This window comes from Genypterus blacodes, unplaced genomic scaffold (assembly GCF_046128005.1).
Source record: "Genypterus blacodes isolate CSIRO-AG114 ecotype Tasmania unplaced genomic scaffold, CSIRO-AGI_Gbla_v1 ptg000076l_1, whole genome shotgun sequence".
NCBI lineage: Eukaryota > Metazoa > Chordata > Actinopteri > Ophidiiformes > Ophidiidae > Genypterus > Genypterus blacodes.
In genome coordinates, this window is record NW_027466885.1 from 2600412 (window position 1) to 2628000 (window position 27589).

General features: G+C 44.8%; 2 protein-coding genes across 12 annotated transcripts in view; both read left to right on the top strand.

The window, feature by feature from the left end:
* The first annotated feature begins 212 nt into the window (after positions 1-212).
* Positions 213-2856, top strand: xrcc2 (X-ray repair complementing defective repair in Chinese hamster cells 2). Of its 2 annotated transcripts, none has more exons than XM_076158018.1 (6): positions 213-474; positions 1075-1156; positions 1270-1305; positions 1393-1542; positions 1778-2057; positions 2224-2856. In XM_076158018.1, the coding sequence occupies exons 1-6, from the start codon at positions 454-456 to the stop codon at positions 2531-2533; spliced, it is 879 nt and encodes a 292-aa protein (XP_076014133.1). In that variant the 5' UTR covers positions 213-453; the 3' UTR covers positions 2534-2856. The 2 variants fall into 2 exon arrangements, with proteins under 2 accessions (XP_076014133.1, XP_076014134.1); XM_076158019.1 differs by lacking the exon at positions 213-474 and adding an exon at positions 484-789.
* A 761-nt stretch (positions 2857-3617) lies between these two features.
* LOC143006734 (histone-lysine N-methyltransferase 2C-like) overlaps positions 3618-27589 on the top strand; it is a 54686-nt gene continuing 30714 nt past the window's right edge. For 9 of the 10 annotated variants that reach the window (XM_076157981.1, XM_076157985.1, XM_076157982.1 and 6 more), the window contains exons 1-17: positions 3618-4036; positions 8761-8973; positions 11508-11569; positions 11852-12845; positions 12991-13170; positions 13448-13470; positions 13671-13760; positions 13947-14056; positions 14140-14290; positions 14406-14577; positions 14899-15013; positions 15118-15281; positions 17156-21759; positions 21984-22235; positions 22666-24353; positions 24883-24984; positions 26377-26502. In XM_076157981.1, the coding sequence (XP_076014096.1) occupies positions 8762-8973; positions 11508-11569; positions 11852-12845; positions 12991-13170; positions 13448-13470; positions 13671-13760; positions 13947-14056; positions 14140-14290; positions 14406-14577; positions 14899-15013; positions 15118-15281; positions 17156-21759; positions 21984-22235; positions 22666-24353; positions 24883-24984; positions 26377-26502 (9045 nt within the window). In that variant the 5' untranslated portion in view covers positions 3618-4036; position 8761. The remainder of the gene's footprint in view (positions 4037-8760; positions 8974-11507; positions 11570-11851; positions 12846-12990; positions 13171-13447; positions 13471-13670; positions 13761-13946; positions 14057-14139; positions 14291-14405; positions 14578-14898; positions 15014-15117; positions 15282-17155; positions 21760-21983; positions 22236-22665; positions 24354-24882; positions 24985-26376; positions 26503-27589) is intronic. The other variant, XM_076157983.1, reaches the window with a different exon arrangement.

A 27589-nucleotide genomic window follows, 5' to 3' on the forward strand; every position in this document is an offset into this window, starting at 1 on the left:
ACAAGTGGGTTCTTCAGTTTTTCTGTTCAAAGTGATTGAAATTGTTTGGGATGTTGATGGCTTTTCTGGGTGTTAGCTCAGCTTTTACTATATTGTTTTGTGTGGCTGCGAGCACAGGATGAAGTAACTACATTAACTTTTGCAAACTTTGAAATTTTTATTCAGTGTTTCCTGTCCTCATATCGGTTGTGTTATTCCGCTGGATAACCTGTCTCTGTCTTTGTTTACCGAAACTGACAAAGTCTAACGACACATGTTGTCTTATTGTGAAAGCCTCAGTCAAATGTGACTTGTTTTTGGTTGGTGCCAGGTGCGCTCTAGACTTTACGGTAGAAATTGTCACCGAATTCTCCTTAAGTGCGTATGTCAATATGTGTTACGGTAAATTAGCGGAAACAGGAAGTGAGTTCGAACAAGGAGCGGTGTAGCGATTAAACACGAAGAAGACCTGACATGACTGAAACCGGTGCTCAGGTTAGAGTACGGTCACGTTACTTTCATTTGACCGGGGGAAACAGCGTAACAGTGACAGAAATGTGTGATTGACGTGGCTTCCGTTCAGATTTACATAGTTATTAGTAATTTAGTTCAGCTTTCAGGTACAAAGATCCGTAGACAAAAACAAACCGTATTCTGCACAGATTACTAGGGAGTATAGCTCCTATCTAAAGGTGTCACTCTGACCACCAGTGGGTTTATGTGTATAATTCTATATGATGTCATTGTCCGTCGGTAGACCATGTTGCTCTGGGTTACACAACTTTCAAGTGGTGTAAGTTGTTTATTAAGGTATAAACTTTGTTCAAAAGATTGAATGACATTTGTTGCTGACTGTATAAAGACGTAAAATACTTTTATACACTAAGGCCATTGAGAATGCTTTATATAGGAGTACATAAGAGACTTACATTTGAAATATAAATTACATGAAAGAACAGAGTGTAACAGTAATAAATAAACAAAACAAATGAACACAAAAGTTTTGGAATTAATTTGATTTGGATTTATTTGGTTTTAAATGAATTACATTTTTGATAGACTGCAGTTGTACATATCTGTGGTATTTGTGTGTAGTTGTTTGCCAGGCTGGAAGCTCGTCGCTGCCTGAAGGACATTGAACCTCGTCTGTTTCCTGAAGATGGAGGACCCGACCACGGTAACTGACCATGTCCACTTCCTGTGCTCCAGCTACTGACGGATCTTTTCTTTGTCAGAAAAGAACAATTTTTCTTTCTCATCACTGGTTCTCTGTCTCTCTCTCTTTCGCAGGTGAGGTGGTAGAGTTATATGGGATGGAGGGTACAGGTGAGTTCAGTCACTCCTGTGAAACACTGTGTTTGTGTTTTAAAAAGTGTTTTAATCACACAATGCGTCCCTGTTTGTTTGTCTCAGGCAAGACAGAGCTCTTGTACCACCTGCTGTGTCGATGTGTGTTGCCTGTGACGGCAGGCGGTCTGGAGGTGGACGTTGTGTTTGTGGACACTGATTACAATCTGGACATGTTACGGCTGGTCAGCATCCTGGACAACAGACTGAATGCAGGTATACATGCACACATGAACACACACCCTCATCTGAGTCCATGACATTCCTCTACCGCCACATTACATCTTTAGCCCACTACTGGTAAAGTCGGAAGAATATCTGAATCATCAATATGTTTTCTGACAAACTCCCAGAATGTGGTTGTAATTAAAAACTGAATTAAATTGAACACTGTAGTCTGTCGAACTTAAGTTTTCGAAATTATAACACTATTCTCTCTGTCTCTCTGCAGCTCTCTCTGCCAGCTCCTCCTTAGCAGGAGGTTCAGAGGAGGCAGAGTTGCGTTCCTGTCTGTCGCGCCTCCTAGTCGTTCATTGCTCCTCTTCCTCTCAGCTCCTCCTCACCCTTCACTTCTTGGAGACGTCCTTCTCCTCCCGGCCCAGTGTGTCTCTGCTTCTTATCGACAGCGTCTCTGCCTTCTATTGGTTGGACCGCAGTGAGGGTGGAGCCAGCATCGCCAAACAGGAAGAGAAGCTCTCCAAGTGTGCAGAGCTGCTGAGCCGACTGCTCAGGTAGTTGCTAATTAACCAAATAATTTGTTTCAAAATAATGAATCCATGATGTGAATTAATTCTAGTTTTACGGAGAGGAGTTACAATGGTTGAGTATGTGGCTGTTAGGCGTCTGTGCTGGTTTTAGTCCGTAGAAGCCTCAACCTCTTCCACTTTGTCTTTTCAGAGATTACAGAATCACAGTGTTCGCTGCTGTCCACACCATCAGGAGGAACTACAGCAGCTCTTCCTCATCCTCTTCAGAATTTGATCAGTCATATCTTTGTCGCCCGTGGCAACGGCTTGTGACCCACCGGCTGCTGTGCTCCAAGGGGGGGGAAACAAACCACACGGCTGCCACAGCAGGAGGTAGCAAGGAGCAGAGGAATCGGCAGGTCTTCACTGTTCACTGCACCTCCTCCTCTTCCTTGTCAAAGATAAAAGCGCACAGTTGCAGCTCTTTCAGTGTAACAGATGGGGGTGTTCAGTTTGTCTGAGATATACTGTTTCAATGTTTGTACAGATTGTGAAAAAAGTTGAATAATATATGCATTGTCCCTAGAGGATGAACCTTAATGTCTGGAGATTCACTGTATTATTGTATTATCATATATTTTTTGGACACAGTTGATATTCTACAACTAAAAACCAGCACGTCTCTCTCTTGCTCTCGCTCTCTCATTGCCCTGTTGCTGTGTCGTCTCAGAAATGCAACTCATTTAAAACAAACCTCTGCAGCAGAAAGAGGTTTACCATAAATCAGAATTTAGATGTACTGTAATCACCACGAGCATGAGGACACATTTTCAGATTTAGAAGAATGAACACATAATGGAATAGTTTTAAACGATTTGACGAATGAAGTTGTCGTTCAAATGATTTTTCTCTCTCAAGATTTATATATAAATTTAGTTCTAGTTAAACTATTTAAACTATTTGTGGTTTTGTCTTCATCAGTCCCAGCTCAGTATAGGCATAGTCCAGGTTGGAGATAAAGAAACATTATTTATACAGCACATTTTATACACAAGAAAGTCTCAGTGTGCTTCACATGACAACATATTAACAGACATTTTCAAACAAAATAATGCATAAAAAGACATTTAAATGAAGAATAAAATAAAAACATATTTAATAATTTAAATGAGAGAATAAGAGAATAAAATAAAGTATTTGATCATTTAAATTAGAAGATAAAAACGTATTGGATCATTTAAATAAAAAATAAATAAAGGAATAAAATCAAAGTATTATATCAAAGTCCAAGGTTTAGAGGTGAGCAAAAGTCAAAGTGCAAGATTTGCAGTTCAGCACAACGCAATGGCGAACATAAATGTTTTAGTCTGAATTTAAGGTCAGTGTTGGAGGAAGTCTCAAATCAGTCGATCCGGTTCAATCCAGGTTCATGTATTAGTCCAGTTTTGGTACAGGGTCAGTCCACACACGCGCAGGCTCCGGTAGTAGCTCCGTTCCTTAATCCACTCCAGAGTTTACGGTCTGATGACTGAAACGCCGCTTCACGCTAGCAGCCCTCCATCAGATCCCTCCGCGGGGTCAGACACTTTTTACCGAACACAAACAAACGCTCCACTACCGACCTCTTACAGAAGCACATTCGCGCAGGTTGAACCCACAGTTCTGGATCAAAGTTAATAACACTCTGGTAAAAATAAACGCGGGACAGAAAAGCTCCCGCTGATTTATCAAATATTTCCGAGGACCTACTTCTCCTGCTGTTGCTGACAGGTGGTGCTTCGGTCGCTCCCAAACATGGCCTCCATGACGGAGCGACCGCTTCAACTTTAATTTTTCGCAAATCTTCTGAGCAAAAACCGAATGTTTTCCTTCCATTACCAACGGGAATGTTTCGTGGGAAAATATGACCATGCCAGACGTATGAACCAGATGTTATCCTGTGGAGAAGTTCGCTGTTGGATGTAAAGAAATCGTTCTAAGTTGGCTGGAAAGCTGGAGAGGAAAAAGAGAATTGCATCAAATCCGTAAGCGTCTTTTTCTCTTATCTCGACACTTGTGCAGCGACTTGTCCGTTTCTGGTGCTCCTCTACGTGAGCTTGACGCTAACCGTTGGCATTTAATTTGTGATAACGGATTTATCATGCCACGGAGCCGTGATGCACTCGTTTCTATTGCGCGCTTAGAGCTAGTCTGCTAGCCAATGCTATTGCTAACAGAAGTGATCGGTGAACTGGGCGGTTCGAGTTAACTAGCTAACAAGCTTTCTGACCTTAAAACGACTCGTTTTTTGTTCAATTCGAGACATTTTTGTAATATAAATACACGTGGCGTCACACTAAATGTAAGTAAATATCTGCATTTAGTATTTAGTTCGTGTTTGTCAGTAGAACTCATAATTTGGCGTATAAACCTTGTGTTAGGTGGTATTAATATTAGCATGTGAGCCGGGATGTTTAGCCTCAGATCATCGTTATATTTTCTTCAGGTTTATTGTAAGACTTTACTAAAAATATATGTTTTATTGTTCAGTTGCTTACAAAGTTAATGTCAGTTTGGAAAACGGCGGAGGCGCTTCTCACGATATGAATTTATTTCACAGCTCACATGTGGAAATTCACCAGTTTGCCCATAGTAGTCTCACGTGATGTCAACATAAGTGTGACAGCCGTTTGTTCCATTAATGTTAGTATTTCAAATAATGAAACTTGAAGCTTAACAACTTTTATTGTCACTCAAATTTTCTCAATCGAGTGGTGACAGCTGTTATACTGAAACAGGATCATTTTACCATTATACTTGTACAAAAGACGACAGCAATGGTAAATACACCAGTATTGTCAAAATAATAAATAAAAGTAAAATTCGCAAGTTCATTTAGATTAAATTTATTTAATATGAATATGTAAATATGTTCTTTCCTGCACATTTTCTATTTTCTCCCCCCTACCTACAACAAAGACAAACTTAGAAATAATTATTAAACTTAAATTCACAACAATGGCAAAATGCAGTTTATAGAACATGCATGTTTGTGATATTTGTGCATTTCTGCTTGTACAGTGAGATCGTCTCTATAGTACAGCCACGGTGGTCACATTGTTTGATTTGGAGCTATTCTAACTAGATTACATTAGATCTGTGTTACTCTTATGTACTGTGATAGTGTGACTGTGTTCTTAATGGTCATATTAAGGTGAATGTTAGTGCAACTCACTTCTTGTTCTCCAGATCAGCGATTCACTTCAATAATGCCATGTATTAAAGAATGTAAAAAACTGATGTGCAAGCAAAACATAAGTGACCCTAGTGTTTGCCGTGTGATGAAGTAGAGGTAAAAGGCATTTGTTGCCCAGTTGTTGAGAGTGGCGGTCATTTTAAAGCAATTCTCATTGAAGGATTTCTTGGAGCTATGACCCTTTCTGATGTAGGCTTTCCACCATGACATGGTTTTCCCACCCATACCACTCAAAACACTGACCGTCGTGATGATACCTCAGGTTGACCGCTAGATGGCGCAATGAGGATACTTTTGTGAAAGTTCAATTCACAGGCACCACCGGCTGTACTGTTCTTACTTAGATTTTATTGTTGTATTTCTTATAGACAATAAGTGTTCTGTCTTGTTGGTAAATTAAAGCCACTCTGTTTCTCCAAATGCGCCTCATCCAACTGCAAGTCAAAAGATATCCAGAATGCCCCCAGCAGAAAAAGAGTCCTGTCAGCGAGGAAGGGGCTTTTAAAAAAAATGTTTTATTTACACCTTGCATCACAATGGGATTGTAGAATCAAGATGCAACATGTAAATGAGTCCTATGTGTTTCATCCTTTGATCGTCTGTATGGTCTGTGTTTGACAATAAGCTCTATGTGTCCTCATTTGATCCCCTCGGTAGGTCTAGTGTTGACATTGAGACCCATAGGTGTCTTCATTGCACCCTACTCTATATGGTTTACGTCTTTAAAATGAGCTCAGGTAGCAAGGTGTGAATGCCCTGCATGGCCTCATTTTCCTGACATTATTTGAGAGCATCATGTGGCAGTTTGAGCGCATGATTTCTTTTGAACTTGCGTATGGATTTTTTTTTCAGCTCGACCTCAAAAACAGATTTGTCTGCTCGCACGGATTGCCTCTGCTGGCACATGCAACATGTGTGCCAGCGTTACAACCCTGCCAAAAGCCCTCCACCAACAGGAACAGGCTATCATTTTGACCAATGAAATTATCGTTGATTTTGCCACCTACTTTTCTCACGACTTCAATTCATTGTGTGGTGGACATCCACTGTAAAACAATAAACACCAACTTAAGAAATTTAATATGATTTACCAACACTGCAGGAAGTAATAACCTATTGATGATTGACTTTGGCAATCCATGCTGTAAAACAGTTCTGATTGTGATCGGTGAAGAAAGCCTGGACCGGAGGCGGGGATAGATTCATTGATCAAAACGTGTGGACGGATTTTGAATTCAGTGTAAAAACACAAGCGTGAACAAAGAGAGTTTTCACACCTAAACAGAGTTTTCAAAAGTATCTGGACGACAGTGGATGTAGCCTCACACTTTCTTCAGTTTTTACTTAATTCATTTTTAATCTTTATTACCTTTATTTACTGCATTTTACTGTCACAAGTATCTAATCAGTATTTATTGTTTATGCCAGCGTTGATGATAAATAGTCATGCTGTCATTTCCCTTGTCTATCTATCCATCTACAATAGCTTGCTGGCTACTGGCTATAGTTGTTGTGTGTCTGTCTTTATCCATATATATATCAACGCTGTACATACATGCAACCATATATAGTATATATCCTGGCTAAAGGCTAGATTCTTCAGCGTGCTACCAACACTTGGTAGCACCATCAGTTCTGCATTGGTGTGTCTACTGGCCTACCTAGTTATACCTGCATCTTAGTTCCATGTAGTATAGTATAAATCAGCCATAACAACTGCAGCTAATACAGCTTTTCAATAACCAAATGTGAACCAAACTGTTCCAATTTACATAGGAATTGGACACAGGAACCTTCCGATCCCTAGACGATTGCTCAGATCCCTAGACAACTGCTCTACCTACCAATAAAACTCAACTTCAACATCTACATATTATACAGTACTAAAGCAGAGCACCCTTCGGGTGCTTTCCTCTTTTGGCATACACCAAGGATAATAGCAAATGTTGCCCTGACTTTCCTTGAGGATGCGTAGCTTAGTACCCATGCATAGCAGCAATCTTCTCTCCTTTGTCTGCAAGCAAGCCTGTGGCCTGAGCTCTCTCTTTGAAAGTCTTGAAAACCGTATTGCCCCTGTTCATCGCATTGCTCCGAGGGCCCCTGATTTGAGCCAGTAGAAACTTCAAGAAAAATCTCTCCCTGGACAATTGACACGTTGCACATCCTTTCCATCATCTTCGGAATCTGTTCTTCCTCCGGCTGCCCCACTCCTTTTTTTCCTCCACTCCCAAACCAGGAACCCTACACAATTGCGCCGATAACTACCTACCAGAGCCACACCACCCTTGACATATTTGTTGATGTACTTGATGGTATAAAAGGAGCTAACTAATTTAACATTTATGTGGCACTTGTTCTTGGGGACCCAAGGGTTGTAATGCACAACCCACCTACTGTCAAATATGAATCCGTTCTTCTCAATGCTGTGACCATCGTCCAGTTTTCTGTACTCATGGACCCTTTGACCATTGACAGGCGGTTGTGCCTCTGGACGATGTGTTTAAGGAAGGTCTTGCCATTGACCATACAGGGACATTTGCATTCGGCTGCCGCACAGGGACCGTGCAGCATGAGCTGAGCCACAAGCCTGATGCAGCTCTCTCTAGATATGTTTGCCCTAATTACCTGGTCAGTCAATGACATCAACAGAGTCTCATGTGGGAGCAAGCAGCATGATGCAAATGGTTCATTTTGTGGTTTCATTCATGATGTCCTCAACTTAATTCAATGATGCAATTTTTTAAATCTCCATTCCTGATGTCATTGACACGAGTGACATTATTCAGGGTGGTTCCAGGGTGTTTGGGCTCATAGTACCCACTACCCTATTACCCCACTAGAACATTGCGCTCCTGTAATGCAGGCTTATTTGTGGTTCCTGGTATCTCCACAGTATCTCTGTTGCTGTGCCTCTCTGTGTGTGTCTCTCTCTCCTTTCTCTTTCTGTGAAGGCAGAATATAAACAAAGCTGCCAAAGCACTTCCTGGTTACGATTTGTGCTATGGAGGTGTCGAAGGAAACATGTTGCTTGATCAACAGAGTGACATTGGTCGTTTGTTGTTTACACATGCTGGTGGGGATTAATCTGCAAAGCAATACAGTTGTCAATTTGCTTGCTCGTGTGCAGTGTGGAATCAATATGAGGGCCACAAAGGCAGAGACCCTGATGAGAAATCGAGTATGAAAACACAGCTACTAGCTGGCCAGCTTGTAATCAGAGGTTTGTGTTGAGACATTAATCATTGTTCAGTTAGGAATTCCCTGGGAAATGATATGATTTCAAATTGCATCCTGGGGACACAGTGGGCAAGTAAAATCTTCGGCCCTGGAAATCTGTTGCGTACTTTCTTAATGGGGAAGGCATGAATGAAAGCTGTAGATGTTTATCGAATTTAGCCAAACAAATAAAATTGCAACTGAATAAGCAGCAATGTTTTTTCACTCTAAAATCTGAATTGTTTTCTAATAAATAAGACTGTTTTTGATGTGTATTTTGTTTTGTTTTCTACCCAGAATGCCATCTGAGGCTCAGTCTCAGGAGCCTCGTGACAGAGGACCGCCCCCTGTCACCCGGGCCGGACGCAGTGCCCTGCTTGCCAAAGCGGCTGCCAGTAATCCTGTCCCTGAGAAGCGGCCCCGCGGGCGGCCTCGGAAGGATGGCAGCACTGGCCGCCCTGCTCCTTCACCCCCGCCTCCTCCACCGCCACCTCCCTCTAAATCTAGGAAGTAAGTTCAGCGAAATTCATCTTGCAGCTTTCTTTACTCCAGTGGTCTTTTGTTGATTTTAGTGGTGTCCTACTGTGACTATGCTTAAGTAGATGTTTGGTTTGTTGCCTTGATTTGCTAAGTTGTATCAGTGTTTAGGTGGTTGTATTAAACATGCAATGCATCCCCTGGAGCTCCAGACGTCCAGGGAAGCTTGCCTTATTCACACACAGCCTGCAGCGCCTTATACTGGGGTCGCAATGAGCCCAGCCTCGGCGCCCCCCTTGAGCTCCACCCTTCCAGGTATAGTCCAGCTCTTGTAGTCTGGAGTTCTGGCTGCGTTGTCATTGCAGCTGAAGCCCTTGGAGGGCGCTAGCCACCTGAGCTGTTAGCCGACCTGTGCCGTTGCACTCACGCTGGGTTTTTTCACAAAATTTTTATCAGAGGGTATTTCTCAGACTGTCAGACTTTCTCAGACGTTAGAGAGTGAGTGTGGAATTGCACTGCTCAGACTAGTGTAGAGACGAGTGTTGCCCAGTTCTGGCAATGCTGGAGTTCTGCCATTTATAAAGATAAAAGTGCTCAATCATGACTGCACTTACCGAGCAGGTGAGTGAAGTGTGCCTGTGAGGTAATACGTATAACACATCGCAATATCACAATGACCCCTAATATGCACAAGGTGTTGGTAGATAAATTGATGGAGGAAATTGCATACATTTATTATTAAAAAACACATTTGTTTGTTATTATCTATTTATTTGAAAAAACAGTTTAAAGGCGGAAATAGGTCCCTCTATTCCAGTAGAGAGGAAGTGGATAAAATGTCTGTAGGGTAAGCAGCAGAGAGGAGGAGTTTCACTGGGGATATGTGAGTCCAGCCACAGAATCCTGTCCAGGTTTTCCCTTCTCCTTAACACACACAACTGGATCTATTTTACACACACACACACACACACACACACACACACACACACACACTTGGCTGTTGTTAATGTTGTGTTCTGCTGTGATGTCATTCTAGTCTCAGAGTAAATACCTGGTGAGCTGGCAGCCAATGAGTTTTCAGACAGGAACTATTGTCAACTGGTCACAGAGAGAACATACTGTAGAACACACTGGAGTGTAATAAGTTAGTATGTGTCCCATCAGTTTTATCACATCCATCATTGTTGCCTGGACAAATTGGACATGAAGGACATCAACCCCCCGTACTACTATTAGGCTGAGAGACACTAGAAACTAGAAAGGAGGATGGAGAAGAGATGAAGAGATTGGGAAAACACACAGACAGACACACACAGACTACTGTAGGCAAACAGTGTGCAGCATTCAAAATGCAGTGTGACTCTGCAGCGTGTGCCCCCTCATTTGTGGCAGCATTGCTCCAAAGAAAGAAGCACTGCTGTGGGAAGAGAAAGTAGTGTGATCTTTAACCTGATTACTAGATGGGAGGCTGATTTGAGTAAAGTAGTGCAGTATATAAAGTAAAAATATATCAATTAATGCTTAATCCTTGCCTTTAGAAATCAATGACATCTATATTAGGAATAACCCGTACAATTTCTGTATAAAAAACAGTTTAGGTTAGTTTGAATGATGCATTTCTTGTGTTTTTTTTGTAGAAAAAGTTGTGTATGGAGGCCCCCTTTGCTTACTAGAGGATCTCTATTTGGACATTGATTGAGTATAGTCACCGCAACATCGTTCATTGCTGTTTTTATTAGAAAAAAAGTCCTGCAGGTTCTTAGAACGAGGCATCTCATTCAAACCCACTGACAATTCATAGTTTCCGATTCATTGTGTAGAACCATGTAATTTCCGGCATCAGTTGTTTCATCAACTACAAATAAAAGTTTCTTTCGCCAAGGATCCTGTGGAGGAGTGCTTCCACGTGTTCTTTAAACACACAAGGGAAGTGAGTTCGATAGAGGCTGCTTGGCTCTCTGCACACCCAGCTGTCCTCAACAGACCCATGCGTGTATCTGATTACGTGCTTCCACTTTCTATAGCACCTAGGAGTGGTAAACCCATAGTGCGTATTTTGTTCTTGTTTTGAATATGTGTTTTTGATTGTATGATTGCAAGTATTTTTTTTATTCCAGTCAACACAGTAGTGACAGTAACTGGAGAACAGTTGCTGTCTGGACTCAGATATCTTACTACGATACTGGTCTGCCAACTGTTCTGTCTGAGTCGGCCTCATCCTTGTTTCTCAACTGGATCTTTTTTTTTCCTCCCACGTTATTGCTTCACACTACCACACACACGTGACGCAGCACCCCTGCTTGTTTTGATGCATTTATTTAAAAATCACATTTACCAGTTTTAATTCCCTTTTTAAGACTGGAAACTGTGACTCCATCCCCTGTTTTCTGCATTTTGGAATCATACCGTGCTAAATCTTTAAGAATGTTTGGTCAGCCAATAGAGGGGTTCCAAAAGAAAACATTGGGGAAGAATGTGTTTCAGTTGTCATGTTTAAGATCTGGTGCTGATTGTTACCTGCTTGGTAAAAGTTGTTGAACTGACCGTGTGTGTGTGTGCACGTGCAGGGGGCGGAGTCGAGGTCGAGCCCAGCTAGAGGATGAAGAGGATGCAACACCCCAGAAAACAGGTGTGTGTGTGTGTGTGTGTGTGTGTGTGTGTGTGTGTGTGTGTGTGTGTGTGTGTGTGTGTGTGTGTGTGTGTGTGTGTGTGTGTGTGTGTGTGTGTGTGTGTGTGTGTGTGTGTGTGTGTGTGTGTGTGTGTGTGTGTGTGTGTGTGTGTGTGTGTGTGTGTGTGTGTGTGTGTGTGTCAACCTCGTCTGTCCAATATATAATGCCAGAGCTATATTTTACGCTTTCTGTAATTTATTGATTTTCCTTTTTGGTGTATATACTGTGCGTGTCTTCCATAGAAGAGAAGGAGGTGAAGACTGTTGGTCGGCGTCGATCTGCTTCCAGAAGAAAATCCAATATAAACCCTGAATTGGACCCCAAACCGAGCCAGGTACAACTCAGGCCAGAGCCTGAACCGGAGCCTGATCCGGAGCCTGAACCGGAGCCGGAGCCTGAACCGGAGCCGGAGCCGGAGCCTGAACCGGAGCCGGAGCCTGAACCGGAGCCTGCACGGGAGCCTGCACGGGAGCCTGCACGGGAGCCTGCACGGGAGCCTGCACGGGAGCCTGCACGGGAGCCTGAACGGGAGCCTGAACGGGAGCCTGAACGGGAGCCTGAACGGGAGCCTGAACGGGAGCCTGAACGGGAGCCTGAACGGGAGCCTGAACGGGAGCCTGAACGGGAGCCTGATCCGGAGCTGGAGCCGGAGCCGGAGCCGGAGCCTGAGCCAGAACCTGACCTTGCTCCTGCTCCAAGTCTCCTTGACCCCCCGGCCACACAACCCTGCCCTGAACAAGCTCCCCAACCCAGGGACGAAGAAAGGACCAGTTCTGATACTGACATCCCACTCTCTCCCTTGGCTTCCCGTCTTATTTCGGGAGACACTCTGCCGATTCCTAGTCCCACGTTGGCTTCCAGTCCTGGTGAAGAATCCAGAGTCAGTCCCAGACCCCCTTCCCTGGACCATAGCCCAGTTTGTAGCCATGTTTCCAGTCCCAGTCCAACTCCTGATCCAAAGGAGGAAGACCATACCAATCCCAGCCAGAGCCCCACACCTATGGAAGTGGACAGCAGTCCGGTCACTGTGCCTATTGAGATGTCAGAGGGTAGAGTCAGCCCTGTTGTGCAAAGCCCTGCCCTGAGTCCATGTCGGAGTCCATTAGCCAGTCCGTGTCCCAGGCTAAGCTTCAGTCCTGGGGAGGATGAGGAGTCTCTTTCCCCTCTGTTCCAGCGCTCGTTGTCAGAGGACTCTGGGGGCTCGCCCACCCCCAGCCTGGGACACACAAAAAAGCGGTGAGAGATACTCAGCATTCACACAGATTTACCATCACTCAAAATCAGATAAGCCAAAAAGCTATTAAAGAATCTCTCTTTCTCTCTCTTGCATGTTGTCTTTCCTTTCCTCTATCCGTCTCCATGTGTTTCTCCCCCACTCCAGTCTGAAGCAGTGTGCCTTCTGTTACCGTGGTGATGTGCCTCCTCTAGGCCAGGGGCACCTGGTGGTGTTTGGCCCAACTCCTGGCTACATCCCACTCCACATCTTAAACCGCCGCGCCTCCTCTGACTGTGACAACGACTGCCATGACCATTGCTATCGCGGCAGCCAGGCTCCACTCATGTGAGTCACCTCTTTTCCTGTTCGTCAGCAGTACATTTTTTGCCTGAAGACATTGTTGGTTGAAATGTGCTTTATTGCCTGAAATTCTAAATGTGAGTGTGACTCACTTTGAATAGAAAGCTTGTTAGTATAGGTTTACTATTAGATTTACTTAATTTAATTCTTTGTACCCTGTTAGAATGGGGTGCAAAATGAGCAAGTGAAGTATAGTAATTAATAGTATAGTGATATATTGTATAATATATAATGGATCTGTATGTGTGTGTTTGTCTCAAAGGTGCAGCAGTCCAGAACAGTGTGGTGCGTATACTCCTTTTATACTGACTAATTGTTTGGCCTCATTGTATTATATTTAGTGAAAAATAGACCGTATCGTTTTCACAATTACTCTGATTTATCGATCATTAATTTTTCATCAGTGAAGTGGATTTCCTCCTGCTTTTTCATTTTTGTGTAATACTGCTGAAAAGCTGAGAGTTTAAGTATTTTTGGTGTTTCAGAGGAAGAGTCTTCCTCAGAGATTGTGGAGCAGCTTGGACCAATTGGCCTTCCACACGACATCAACGTCCAATCACTGTTCGACCCCACTGGTAAACAAAATCTTATTTTTCTTCTTCTGGGCATCCGTCTTTCTTTCCATGCTTCCTTTTTTCTTAAATTTACACCTCTCCTTCACACCACCCTACATTTCTCTACCCACCATAATTGGTGAGGTGTGTGTTTACTAAATTTGATGGTCAGTGATTCCAAGCAACTATATGCGTGTCTGTGTGTAGGTCAGTGCTGTGCTCACCTCCAGTGTGCAGCCTGGTCTGAGGGAGTGTGCCGCGGCGAGGGCCAATCACTGCTATACGTCGATAAAGCCATCGACTCAGGAAGTACACAGGTCAGTATGACCATATTAGGCAATGTTCCCTTGTGACATGATTATTGATTCCCTCTGAGCTCACCCCCGTCACACCTGCCCAGGTATGTGCGTTCTGCCATCGGCTTGGCGCGTCTCTGCGTTGCCGTGAGGCTGGCTGTGGGTGGAGCTACCACTTTCCCTGCGCTTCTGCTGCTGGAGCTCACCAGGACTGGAACCAGCAACACACATTTTGTACAAGACACACACAAACAGGTACACACATGCACACAGACACACACACACATACACACACACACGCACGCACACATAAATTACAACATGCAAACTGACCCTACGAATCTTAAACTCTCTCTGACTCTCTCTCCAGTTTCCTCCCAGTGTGTGTCGTGTTCAGGTGTTGGTGATGTCAGTGGTCTGTTGATGTGTTGCTGCTGTGGTAACCATTACCATGGCAGCTGTCTGGACCCTCCTCTGTCCCCCTCACCCCTGCGTCGGGCTGGCTGGCAGTGCCCACAGTGTCGAGTTTGTCAGAGCTGCAGGTTAGATGAACACACTAGTACAAATTGCTTTGAATCTTCATGAACAGAATAGAATATAGCTATGGCTGTTTTGGGATGATATTTCTCAGGGTTTCAGGGTTATTCATGAATATTCTTGAATAATCGAGTTTAACATAAAACTTGCTGTGGTAGTCGACCCGCTTTTTGTTTGATCACAGTGGAGAAACTTGGTGTAAAGTTGTCTTTTTTATCAGTGGAAGCTGCAGTAAATTGTTCTTACCACTAGATGTCCCTGTTTTCTGTGTTGTGAATATTATTACTAACTTAAGTGTGTGTGTGTATTTGTTTATGTTGTGTCAGGTTGCGAGGGGAAGACAGTGCATCGTTAGTTTGTGAGCGCTGTGATAAAGCCTACCACACACACTGTCTCATACCGGCTCCTGAGTACATACCCAGCACCGGCTGGAACTGCAAGGTGAAGCCCTTAAAACACACAAAAAATGCAAACATGTTAAGCAGTCACCCATTGGATCAGCCTCTCTTATGTGTGTACGTGTGTGTTTTATCTTTCTATTCCAGAACTGCAGAGTGTGCATCAGGTGTGGTGTGACATCATCAGGCCAGTGGGCCAATCACCCATTTCTGTGCGAGTCATGTGACCCAGCCGTACCTTGCCCTCTGTGTGGCCACACCCCAAACCTCTACTCAACACAGGACTATGTGACCTGTATCTGCTGCTATAGGTATACACCCAAACGCATACGTGCACTTGAGCGCATACATACACATTCAAAATATAAACCAACCATTAGTTGGAATCAAAACAAACTTAACAAAGGGCTTGGGCATACCCCTAATTTCCTTTTTTCTTTCATAATATAGATAACTGTTTGGATATGAATGTTGGCATCTGTTTTGTGTTGCTGTGTGTGTCCACAAACAGGCATTCATAGAGAAGAGGGGTATACTACGAAGGAAGGTTTGCCAACATGGGGTTAAAGTAATAAAGCCGTGTTAACAAACCTACCCCTGTCAATGACCGTAACGCAGAACTTAGAGTTAGTTAGAGTTTAGTCGTTGGACATGTAAAGCTGTTGACCTCGCTTGAAAATTAGTGTTGCCTTACCTGCATGGTCCCCTTGATGTGTCTTTAGGGGCTTTCCACTTGACATGAAGGGATAAGTACACTAAATTAATTTTAGTACATAAAACCATGTTCCTATAGGCTCATGGTCTTCTTTGTACAGATTATCCCTGGTTGCGGGGTTCGATTTTGTCAAGCCAGTTTACGCAAATTAGGCTGAAATCAGTTGAGCTTCCTCTGTTGTACAGGCCTTTAATTTAGTTCTTCTCTCTCAGGCTAACATTTAACATTACTTAGCCCTGTCAATGGAGCTTAAAAGCTCAGACCTGTTTTGGACCAGAGTATAAATTGCCATGGTAATATCATTTCAAAGTACAGTTCTTGTGTGGCTTTTTGAGTAAAACCCACTGAAGTCAGAAAATCTCCCATCTTTATGCACAGATTTAACCAATTCACTGAACACATTTACACATGACGCATTTGCGTCTACCAATGTAATGATGATTGATTACTCCTTGAAATCATTAATGCTTTTTGACAACAGCCTCAGTGGCTATTTGGATTGAACTTGAACTTGGTTTAGACTCATTGGTTTAGACTGGTGATTTTCAACCACTGTGCCGTGAGAGATCGTCAGGTGTGCCGTGGGAAATTATCCAACTTCACTTAATTTGTCCAAAAAATATATTTAGTTACTGCAATTTGCCATGGTTGTGCGTCTGTGCCTGCAATGTAATGACTGGCGAAATAATTCAACCCTCTCACATGTGTACTGACTGACCTGCCCAGTAGGTGGCAGTAGCGCAATAATGACCTTGTTAATTTAGGACAATAGAATTAGTGATGCTCGCGGGAGGTGACGGTGACAAGAAGTACAGCGATGGATAAGTATTTAAAAAGGAAAATGAAGACTCCCAACTGGGCCCTGGACAAAATTCTAACGCAGATGAAGAGAGTAATATGAGTCAAAAGAAAGCAACAACGGTGAGCTCAAGCATATACAGCGAATTATATCTTTCTTTTGGATTTACTATGCACCGACTCCGTCATGCTTGGTGTGGGGAAAAGCTTAACAACAGTGTCATGGTCCCAAGCTAGCTTAAACGCCATCTCCAAACAAAACACCCGTCACTTCAAAGCAAGAACACAGACTAGTTTGTTCACCTGCTAAAAAACACGGAGGAACAGGCAACTTTTATGGGGAAAACTACAGCGTTGTCTGCGATAGCTCTCAGAGCTAGTTGCTTAGTAGCTGAACTCGCAACCAAATCAAAAAAGCCACGCGCTGTGGCAGATACATTAATACTACCTGCCTGCAAAGCCATGGTAACTGAGCGAGTATGAATAAATTGAGACTATTGACTAATTCTCATTTTAAATGTGTCGTTCTGTAACACTTTTGGTTGTTGGTGTGACGCAGGATTTTTTTAAATGTAAAAAAATGTGCCTTGGCTCTAAAAAAGTTGAAAAACACTGGTTTAGACAAATCTGGCCTACATTGACATGACTAATTACGATCACTGTATTTTTCAGGTGTGTCCATGCAGAGTGCATTGTCCTTGCTGCAGAGAGCGGGGCTGGGACTGAAGGTTACATCTGCTCCTCATGCAGACCTCAGGAGGAGCCAATCGAAGACACTCCAATCTCACACAACCATATCCTGGCCCCGCCCCTCAGTCCTAGACAGACACAATCCCTCAGCATTGTACAACCATTGCTGCCAGCATGCCCAGAGTCTCTGCCCACCTGTCATACTCCCAATAGCTCTGTCCAGCCCATTTGCTTTGATCCAGCAAAGAGTCCTACCCAGGCCGACTGTACAACATCACAGAATAGCCCTTTACCATCTCACCCTGATCCAAATGAGCTCCAACAGAGCCCCACGTTATTGAACCCTGGTTCAGGAACACTCCAGCATAGCCCAACATCGTCACAGCCTGGTTCAACAGAGCTCCAAGAATGCCAGACATCATCACAGCCTGGTCCATCAGAGGGCCAGCAAAGCCCAACATCATCACAGCCTGATTCAACAGAGCTCCAAGAAAGCCAGACATCATCACACCCTGGTCCCACAGAGGTCCAGCAAAGCCCAACATCATCACAGCCTGGTTCAACAGAGCTCCAAGAAAGCCAGACATCATCACACCCTGGTCCAACAGAGCTCCAGCAAAACCCAACATCATCACACCCTGATCCAACAGAGCTCCAGCAAAGCCAGACATCGCCCCAGCCTGGTCCATCAGAGATCAAACAGAGCCAGACATCATCACACCCTGGTCCCACAGAACTCCAGCAAAGCCCAACATCATCACAACCTTGTGCAACAGAGCCCCAACAAAGTCCTACATCATTCCATGATGATCCATCAGAGCTCCAGCAAAACCTGACATTATCGCACCCTGGTCCAACAGAGATTCAACAAATCCCGACATCACCACACCCCGGTCCCACAGAACTCCAGCAAAGCCCTTCATCATCAGAACCTGGTACAACAGAGCCCCGACAAAGTCCTACATCATTCCATGATGATTCATTAGAGCTTCAGCAAAACCTGACTTCATTACACCCTGGTCAAACAGAGCTCCACCAAAGGCCAATATCATCACACACTGGTCCAACAGAGCCCGAAGAAAGCCCTACATCACATCCTGGTCCTACAGAGTTTCAACAAAGTCCTACATCAACACGCCCCAATGCAACAGAGCTCCAGCAAAGCCCTACGTCATTGTACCCAGATGCAACAGAGCTCCAACAAAGCCCTACATTATTGCACCCTGATGCAGCAGAGCTCCAACAAAGCCCTACATTAGGGAATTCTGATGCAACAGTGCCCCAACAAAGTCCAACATTATCTCGCGCTGATGCAACGGATCTCCCACAATCCCCAACATCTCAACCTGATGCAACAGAGCTCCAACAAAGACCTACATCATCTCATCCTGATGCTACAGAGCTCAAACAAAGCCCTATGCCATTGCACACAGGTTCTTCAGAGCTCAACCGAAGCGCAACATCATTACAACCTGGTCCTGCAGAGGTCCTGCAATGCCCTACAGCATTGCAAACTGGTTCCCCAGAGCTCCAACAATATCCATCCCATCCTGATGCTAGACAGCTCCAAAACAGCCCGACGCAATCGCACCCAAGCTCTGTAGTGTCCCAACAAAGCCCTACCCTAGTTTCTTCTACAGAGTCTCTTGGCCAGCCTAGCGCTCACCAACATGATTCAACACAGGAGAGTCAGAACACCCACCAAATCATAAATGCTACAGAGGATGAAGTTATGCCCACAGAGTCTCATCCGAGCCCGACACAGTATATTCCTATGACTTTTAGCCCTACACATTCTCTGCAAAGTCTTACAGGAGTTCAGTCAGACTCAGCAGAGCTTCAGCACTGCTCTTCGCCACACAGTCCTACGCAGGATATCACTACACATCCACAGCTCAGCAGACCATGTAGTCCTACTACTGTCATCATTGCACCAAGTCAATATAGTTCTAGGCAACATAGCCCTGCTCAGGTCATCTCATCGCTTCCCACAAAGGATGCTAAACCTACACTGGACCAGGAGGACCTTGAATTGAGTGGCCCTACCCAACAGCCTAACCTTGCTCACCTACCATGTGGGGCTTCAGAGAACATTGCTTCACTGGACCACAAACTACTCTTACCAGTTTACTGTAGACTTACTCATATTGCAAAAAGCCATCACACGTCACCAATATCCATTTCAGCTCCATGTAGTCCCTTGTCACTCACAGAAAGACCAGCACAGTGTAGTCTCTCACAACCCACAAGCCCAGGACAGGCCCTGTCTACACAGCTTACACAGTTTATCCTCACTTCTTTTCAGCCTACTAGCCCTACACAGCTAGCAGTCACCCATCAGTGCATTCCCCCCAGTAGTCCCACAGATCTGAACTCTGTGGAGGCTAGTTCTCGACAGCATAGTCCTAACCCTATGGATGAAACAGTGGCGCAAAGTCCTCTCCCTGAGCCAGAACCGTCCAGCACTCCCCCTACCAGCCATGGCACAGCTACCCAGCTCCTAGCCCACTCTGTTCACAGTAGCACAGCTAGCCCCAAACATACTAGCTCCCCTCAATCCCCTGCCACGCCCACACCAGAAAGCCTTGTTCACGTTAGCACTTCAATGGAACACAGTAGCCTTGCCTGTTCACCTCATGATGAAAAAATGACGGGAATTCGCCCACCAGCCAGCTCCATCCATGAAAGTGCTTCTCATGACAGCCCTTCACGTTGCATAGAAGCCAATGAAATTGAAGCTAGTCTCATTCACAACCAAATTAACCCAAATAATTCTAGTCCTACGTATATCAGCAGGAGCCCTGCGAGTCCTCCAAGGACTTTCCAAGCCTCTGTTAGTCCAATGGCAATGGAAACAAACCCTGTCTATGTCAATCCTATGGCTCCTGAGGCTGCCTCCTTATCATTCTCAACAAGCTCCTCAGTGCAACCAGCTAGTCCCCCATCACCAACAGCTAGCTCCCGAATCGGCTCCCCAATCCAACCAGCTAACCTTTTATCAATATTAGCTAGCTCCTCAATACAAACACCTAGCCCTTCGCCACAAGCAACTAGCCTCCAAGTGCAACCAGGTAGCCCCTCATCATCAACAGCTAGGCCTATAGTCGAGCCAACTAGCCCCTCATCAATATTAGCTTTCTCACGACCACCTAGCCCCTCATCGCTAACAGCTAGCCTCCCAGTGCAACCTGCTAGTCCCTCTTCAGTGCTAGCCTGTTCCTTGAGCCCCTCAGAGTTAATATCTGACAGCATCTGCCCCAGCTCACAGGATGATGAGGTGCAGCTGGATGAAAGCCCCAGTCAAACACAGGCCATTCCCATCCACATCAACTCCACCAGCCCACTTCATACTAGCCCCTTGCATGTTTCAGCTAGTAGCAGCATCGATATCTGTAGTTTTTCAGAGGTCACACACACGCAGATTGATGCAGGTACAAGTCCTGCACATGACAAAACTTGCAGCAGTCAACATATTGCCCCTGAATCTACTAGCCACATGCCAGGACCAGCTAGCCTTAGTCCTCTTCACTGTAGACTGACCAATGATGGCCCAGTCATTAGCTCTGTTAGCCACGTTCTGAGCACAAATACCTCAGACCATAGTGGCCAAACAGGATCCACCTGTGTTAGCACAAGTGATGATAGTGTAATCCACAGTCTGCCTAGGTCTAGTCCTGCTGGTCATGCTAGTCCTGTTCACATACAAACCACCGCAAGTTGTGCCCACTCGGACTCCATCCCAACACAAACACCCTCACAAGCCACAACCACATACAGCTCTGCAAGTTCTGCTGGTTCACCTTGTAGTCCAGATCAGGCCAGTGAAACATATTGCAGCCCGAAACACAGCCCTCATCCGAACCTGGCTCCTATCCCTGATATCCAATCTGATCTCACTGTGGCACAGCCTGCTTCTCCTAGTTCAAACCTTGACGGGGAAGTGGTCCCCAACTCTATTCCTCCGAGCACGGATCATGGTGAACTTGGGCAATTCCAACCAAAAGACCTTTTCCCTGCTGTTGGCCAATCATTGGCCAGTTCCAGGCATGAATCGGGAAACTCAAATCAGACCAGTGGCATCAATGCTACCCATGTACCAGCAAGTTCTCTGCTCGCCCAGAACAGCCCTGTCGTTGAATCCCAGGAAGGCACTGACCCAGCAAGCTCTTTGAATCAAAGACCAGTCAGCTCAGTTGATGCTTCTCCTAGCCCTGCCCATGCTAGTCCCACTCAGGTTAACACCACACTGCCTAGTAGCATTAGCCACACTTGTGCAACACCTGCTAGCCTCTCACATGTCAGCTTCAGTAACACTAGCTCACCTCAGACAAGCCCCTCTCATGCTCGTCTAGCTAGTTCTGTGCCCTCTAGCCCAGTTAATAGTCCTGTTTACAATTCTGTGCATTTGTTTCAGACACACACTAGTCCTGTGCCTGCCACTGGATCTCTTGTTAGCTATGTAAAGCCTCGGGATAGCTCATGTCCTTCTAGCCCTGACCCAGCTCCTGGTTCTGGCTGTGCTAGCAGCTTTTTACCCTCCCCTGTGGAAAACGCACCAATGGAAATGGATCCTGTAGGCGCTGAGGGTGAGTGTTATAAATGCAGGTTCAGGGTTTTTACAACAAATCTGTGAGGGTTTTATTCAATCGTTTAAGGAAAGAATAGGGATCCCAGTTTAAGAGATCAGCTGATAACCAAAGTGTACATTTTTGTTGACTTATTATTGAAATGTACTAATGATTATAAATTAATAAGAACACTCTAATGTGCAATAATCACTACTCAAATATCTGTTCTTTGTTCCTCCAAGATGTCATCGTGGCTGAGGAGAAGAAAACGACAGAACAGAGGATGACCGAAGAAAAGGAGGAGCAATTTGAAGAAAGTAGAGAGGAGATGGAGGGAGACATTCATCAGAGGAGGACAGAGGAGGAGAGAGAGAAGCCAGATCAGACAACAGACAACTCTGTTGAGAGCATAGGGGGAGTCGTAGAACAACAAGAGGAGGAAGAAGAGTACGACAGCTCTGAAAAAGAAGAGGACTTAAATTGCCCCCCTTCAGGTAGGAAACAGCTTTTGCTTTAGTCACATCTTTAATGATGGTCCGAACTGTTTGAGATCTGAAAGCTGAAAGTAAATGTTAAAAGCAGTCTGAACATGTAGATGTGAAAATTAACTAAAATCATCTAAAACCAAATCATGTAAGATCACCTCTAAGCCTTAAACTAAGAGGGACAACATTAGTCACACTCATCTGGTCATTAGCATGCATTTCCTATTTGCATTTCACAACAAAGTAAGTGACTAAATTGTATATAAATACAAGAGTTTGGAAAAACATATCCATTTGTTATCTCTTTATTTATTCAGCATTGGAATATCCTGTCTCCGTCAATGTATGAAGTTGTGTAGTGCAAGACTAGAATGCTGTCAAATGAATAACTGTTCCTTAGATAAGAGACTGTATGTGTGTGTGCATGTGTGTTTTTCAGGTGTCTGCACTGCGTTTGTCCCTCCAGTAGCCATCTTGACAGAACACTGTCATTCACCCCCTCACACAGCTTCTGTCGCCTCCCCCTTCTCCCAACAACCAGCTGCTGCCTCCCCCCAGACCATCCCACAGAGGGATGCCACACCCCCCTGCCCCTCAAGCTCCCTCTCATCCCCGTCTTCCTCAGCCTCCCCCCCTCCCACACCTCACCTTCCTAGAGCTGGCTCTCTGGAGGCTTCTTCCTCCACTCCTCACAAGGCTGCCTTACTGTCACACTTCTCCCCCCAGACCCTACCTCCTTCATCACCAACTTTCCCCTCTGCTGATCTAGAAGACAGCAACCAGAAAGCTGAATTTCCTGATTATGAAGAAACTGAGACAGAGAAAGTTGTGGAGCCAGACTATACAGACAGACGAGACATACATTCACTCCCAGATAATAGTCAAACACAGACTCTGTTTGATCCTGTTGCTGTTGAAAAAAACACCAAAGATACCTACCAATCACACATTGAGTCTTCTGAAAGGTTGGTGGAGGAGGGGAGGATGCAGGTGTCACTTCCTGAATCAGCAGAGCATACATTAGATATGGCAGTCTCTCAGGCTGTGATTGCTAGACAAGAGCCAATGAGGGAGAACCAGGAACATCCAGTGGAGGAGGACAAAACTATAGAAAGTGATGGTGATTTAAGAGACGGAGAGCAAGGATATGAGGAGAAATTGGATGAGAAGCAGAATGAGAAACTCGATGAGATAGTGAAAAGTGAAGTGGAGGACGAGCCAGTGAGCCCTGTGCTGGAGGACGAGCCAGTGAGCCCTGTGCTGGAGGACGGGCCAGTAAGCCCTGTGCTGGAGGACGGGCCAGTGAGCCCTGTGCTGGAGGACGGGCCAGTGAGCCCTGTGCTGCAGGACGGGCCAGTGAGCCCTGTGCTGCAGGAAGAGCCAGTGAGCCCTGTGCTGGAGGACAGGCAGGTGAGCCCTGTGCTGGAGGATGGGCCAGTGAGCCCTGTGCTGCAGGAAGAGGCAGTGAGCCCTGTGCTGGAGGACAGGCCAGTGAGCCCTGTGCTGGAGGACGGGCAAGTGAGCCCTGTGCTGCAGGAAGAGCCAGTGAGCCCTGTGCTGGAGGAAGAGCCAGTGAGCCCTGTGCTGGAGGACGAGCCAGTGAGCCCTGTGCTGGAGGACGAGGCAGTGAGCCCTGTGCTGGTCGATGAGTCAGTGAGCCCTGTGCTGGAGGACGAACCAGTCAGCCCTGTGCTGGACGACGAGCCAGTGAGCCCTCTGCTGGAGGACGAGCCAGTGAGCCCTGTGCTGGAGGACGAGCCAGTGAGCCCTCTGCTGGAGGACGAGCCAGTGAGCCCTGTGCTGGAGCTGGATCCATCTTTAGATATGGAGGTGATGGAGCTGATGGCTTCTTCGTCTCCTCCCCCTTCTCTCCTGCACCTGGCCTCCTCAAGCCCGCCTCCCCTCCTCCTCCTCCGCAGGGGGAAAGGTCGGCCTCTCAGGCCTCCGCCCTCCTCATTGAGACCCTCAGATGACCTGGCGATTCGCCTGAGGCAGTCTCCTTTCTCCACTGAAGCCTCCCCTGAGACCTCCCCTACCAGAGATCCTGTAACTCCACCTCCACTGTCCCCATCAACACCTCCCCACAGAACTGCCTCATCACCCAGAGAATCTCCGCCTCTTTCAAAGGTATCGCATTCTCCTCCTCTTATTTGTCACTTAAACAATAAAAAGCTAAATCGTCACCATAGAATTATAAGGTTCTATCTGAAAAGTTTTGGCCCAGCGGCCAAGCCATAACGAGGCAAAAATAAAACAAATTGGCAACAAAAAGAACAATCGCTGCACCAGCTACAGGCATCCAGCAAGATATACCCCTTTCAGAAGGCTGTCAAGTGGCTTCTAAGGGATACATTTAAGTGCACTGGCAATTTTGCGTCAGCTGATGTACCCCCCTCCCCACAGGACAACAGCATCTAAGATTAAATAAAGGAAAACCCTGTATGTACCCCCAGACCTATTTTGAGAGACAGGACTATAGGACCACTCGATCTAGCTAGACTGTTAAATGTTTTGACTTTTTTTTAAGTATTAAGTCAATGTCTTATAATACTGACATCACACAATGTATCGTACTGATGTCCTCATTATCTCCTGCTATTGACTTCTGATGTTTTATCCTCATTGAGTCTTTTTTTCCCCCCACTCTCTCCCCCAGGCCCCAACCACCCATGTTGTCCTCTTCACCCCAAAAATAGGCATGGGCAAACCAGCCATCTCTAAGAGGAAGTTCTCTCCTGGCAGAGCCAGGGTGAAACAGGTATCTTACAGTTGACCTTTGGCTTGTGTACTGTATGTGTTGGCTCCTTGTTTCCTGTGGAAGTGTGTTTCTCCTGCTTTCATTCCCAGCTTTGGTCATGAACTGTACTGAGGTCTTTTCCCAATTAACTTAATATGTGCTCTCATTTGATTAATATGTTCTAATGTATCTAATGAATTTCACACCTCCACTTTATGATATGAAAAAGGCAATCACTACCTTGTGCATTTGAGACATTTTCATTGACAAATCATTTGAACCACTAATTGGAATTGATGTGGCTTACCTTGGGTAGGCCTGATAACTGGTACGTCAGTTTTAATGAGTTCAGTCTGTATGATGACTTTATCATTTGCTGTCAACCATTAGCTGGGAAATGAAGGCACAGACCAAACTATTAAAACATCAGGTTTCCTCTTCTTCAATATTTTTTTTTTTGAAAGACTAAGATAGACAGTTTTCTTCCTGTTTTAGTTTACACCACATTGTTCCGGCGTTTTTTTCTTTCTTCCTGATCTCGTTCTATCTGTCTGTCGGTGTGCGTGTGTGCGCATTTGTGTGTGGGAGAGAGAGGGAGCCTGCAGTGAGTCAGGGAGCTGGATGAACCCACAGGAAGCTTTCCCCAAATCCTTCAGTATAGAACAGACTAGTCCTCTTCCTCCTCATGTGTCATATATTCAATAACTGCATTTATTGTTTTAGCATGTTTGGTACGCACACACCCACTTTCTCACACATGGCTGTGGCATGCTCGGCATGATTGTTTCTTGTTGGTTTGTGAATGCTGTGTGTGTATATGTGAATGTGTATGTAACTATGAACATTGAAATTGTCTGAAAACATAGTTAGTCAAAACTCGGAGTGGCCTGTCAAAATTCACTGTCAAAATTAAACATGTAAATGCAAATGTGGTCATTACTGCACCACATCAGGCTGAATAGGCTGCAATAAAGAATAGTGAAGGTCTTGGTCAAACCTGCCAAATTTGATGGAGATCAATTGTGACAGGCAGACAGATGGACAGACAGTTATAATGTCAAATATTAGGAAATATGAAGTAATACATCCTTAAATAATTCAAGTTATATTACGACAAAGATGAGCTTGACCAACTGGTAGTTTTCAGCTGTGTTTACATGAATAACAATAGACCTGTAATCGGTAGAAATAGAAAAAAAGAAACTAGCACTCATCCCAGTAGCATGACTGCACGTTATTGTCATGGTAATATCATCTCATTTTGACTTTATGTTGATTTTTGCCTGATTTTATGTAACTTAAACTTTAAGTTTTGTGGCTGTTGCATTTATGTTACTGCATTTTGTCCCCCACCTCCTTCCTCCTCCTTCGCCTCTTTCTTTTCTTCATCTTTCCTCCTCCTCCCTAACTCAGGGTTCGTGGTGGAGTACTCACAGGGCTGTGAGCCCTCCCTCATCCTCCCAGGATTCCATGGGGGAGGGAGGGTGGGACAGCCCTAAGCCCCGCCCATCGGACTCACCAATGTGGAGCATGAGAGTGGTAAAGAAGCGCACTCTAACTGTGATCTAGCCAGAAGCATACTAACTTTTATGTGTACTCACATCTGCCCCTCTGGGATATAACAGCATTAAAAAGAAGCACATCTATATTTGATCATTCTTTTTGGGCTAACCACTAACTTACTAACTTAGTGTTAGTGTGATTCCACCCCTCAGCCATGTAAAGAAGGATGAGGAAATAACCAGATCTATGTAAGATTTGTAGCACAAAAATAAGGCTACAATTATTCTTTGGATGACAGATCAGGGATTTAACAGACAGACCTCTATATCTAGTGTTGTTTATAACAACAACACTAACTGATCATGATTGGTCTAAAAGCAGATATTCATTCTGCAAACCAAGTCTTATTCCAGTGTACATAGTCCAGTGATAAATCAAAGTTGAAGCAAGATAGCAACATGTTAAGCTCCTCAGAACACAGGACTTAATTTGGCAAAATAATTAATCCACAAATGAGAAATTTAACAAATAAGGTTCATCATCCTTATCAAAGCGGTCTCTGGGATTACATTCCTCTTGCTGTCAGTAAGAAGCTTGGAAATAATTTAAAATTGTAGCCAATTACCTTGTCCTTCCATCCAGTTTAGAGTGTAAAACCTGACATCTCTCATTTGCTCCGGTAGACAGAGGGGGGAGGGCCAGCTTGATGGTGATTTAAGATGTAACATCGGAGCTCCTGCAATGCCACCAGACATTGTCACAGACCTTTGCTCTGATGATGTCTCAATGTAACATGTCCAAATTATTACTGTTAAAGGAGTGATGTCATTGTTAGTATTCCTCCTCTTTCTGTTATCTTCCTCCTCTTCCTTGCTGTCCTCCACTCCCTATGAACCCCTCTTCCTTCTCATCCCTTCTCCCCTTCCATTCCTACTCTCATGGGCTTACCTGTCCCCTGTCCCCTCTGCTCCAATTCTCTCTTTCCCCCTTTTGGCTGCTAACTCTCACCAACCTCCCCCTCTTCTCTCATATTCACCTTCCCTTCACATCACTTTGTCATCTTGACTTTTTCCTACCCTTTCCTCCCTCTTTCCAAATTTTCTCACCTTCTCAACTTCTCCTT

Coding starts and splice junctions, on each gene's coding strand:
- xrcc2 (XM_076158018.1), top strand. CDS start 454: ATGACTGAAACCGGTGCTCAG. Junction 1,543..1,777: donor GGACAACAGACTGAATGCAG/GTATACATGCAC, acceptor GTCTCTCTGCAG/CTCTCTCTGCCAGCTCCTCC. Junction 2,058..2,223: donor CTGCTGAGCCGACTGCTCAG/GTAGTTGCTAAT, acceptor TTGTCTTTTCAG/AGATTACAGAATCACAGTGT.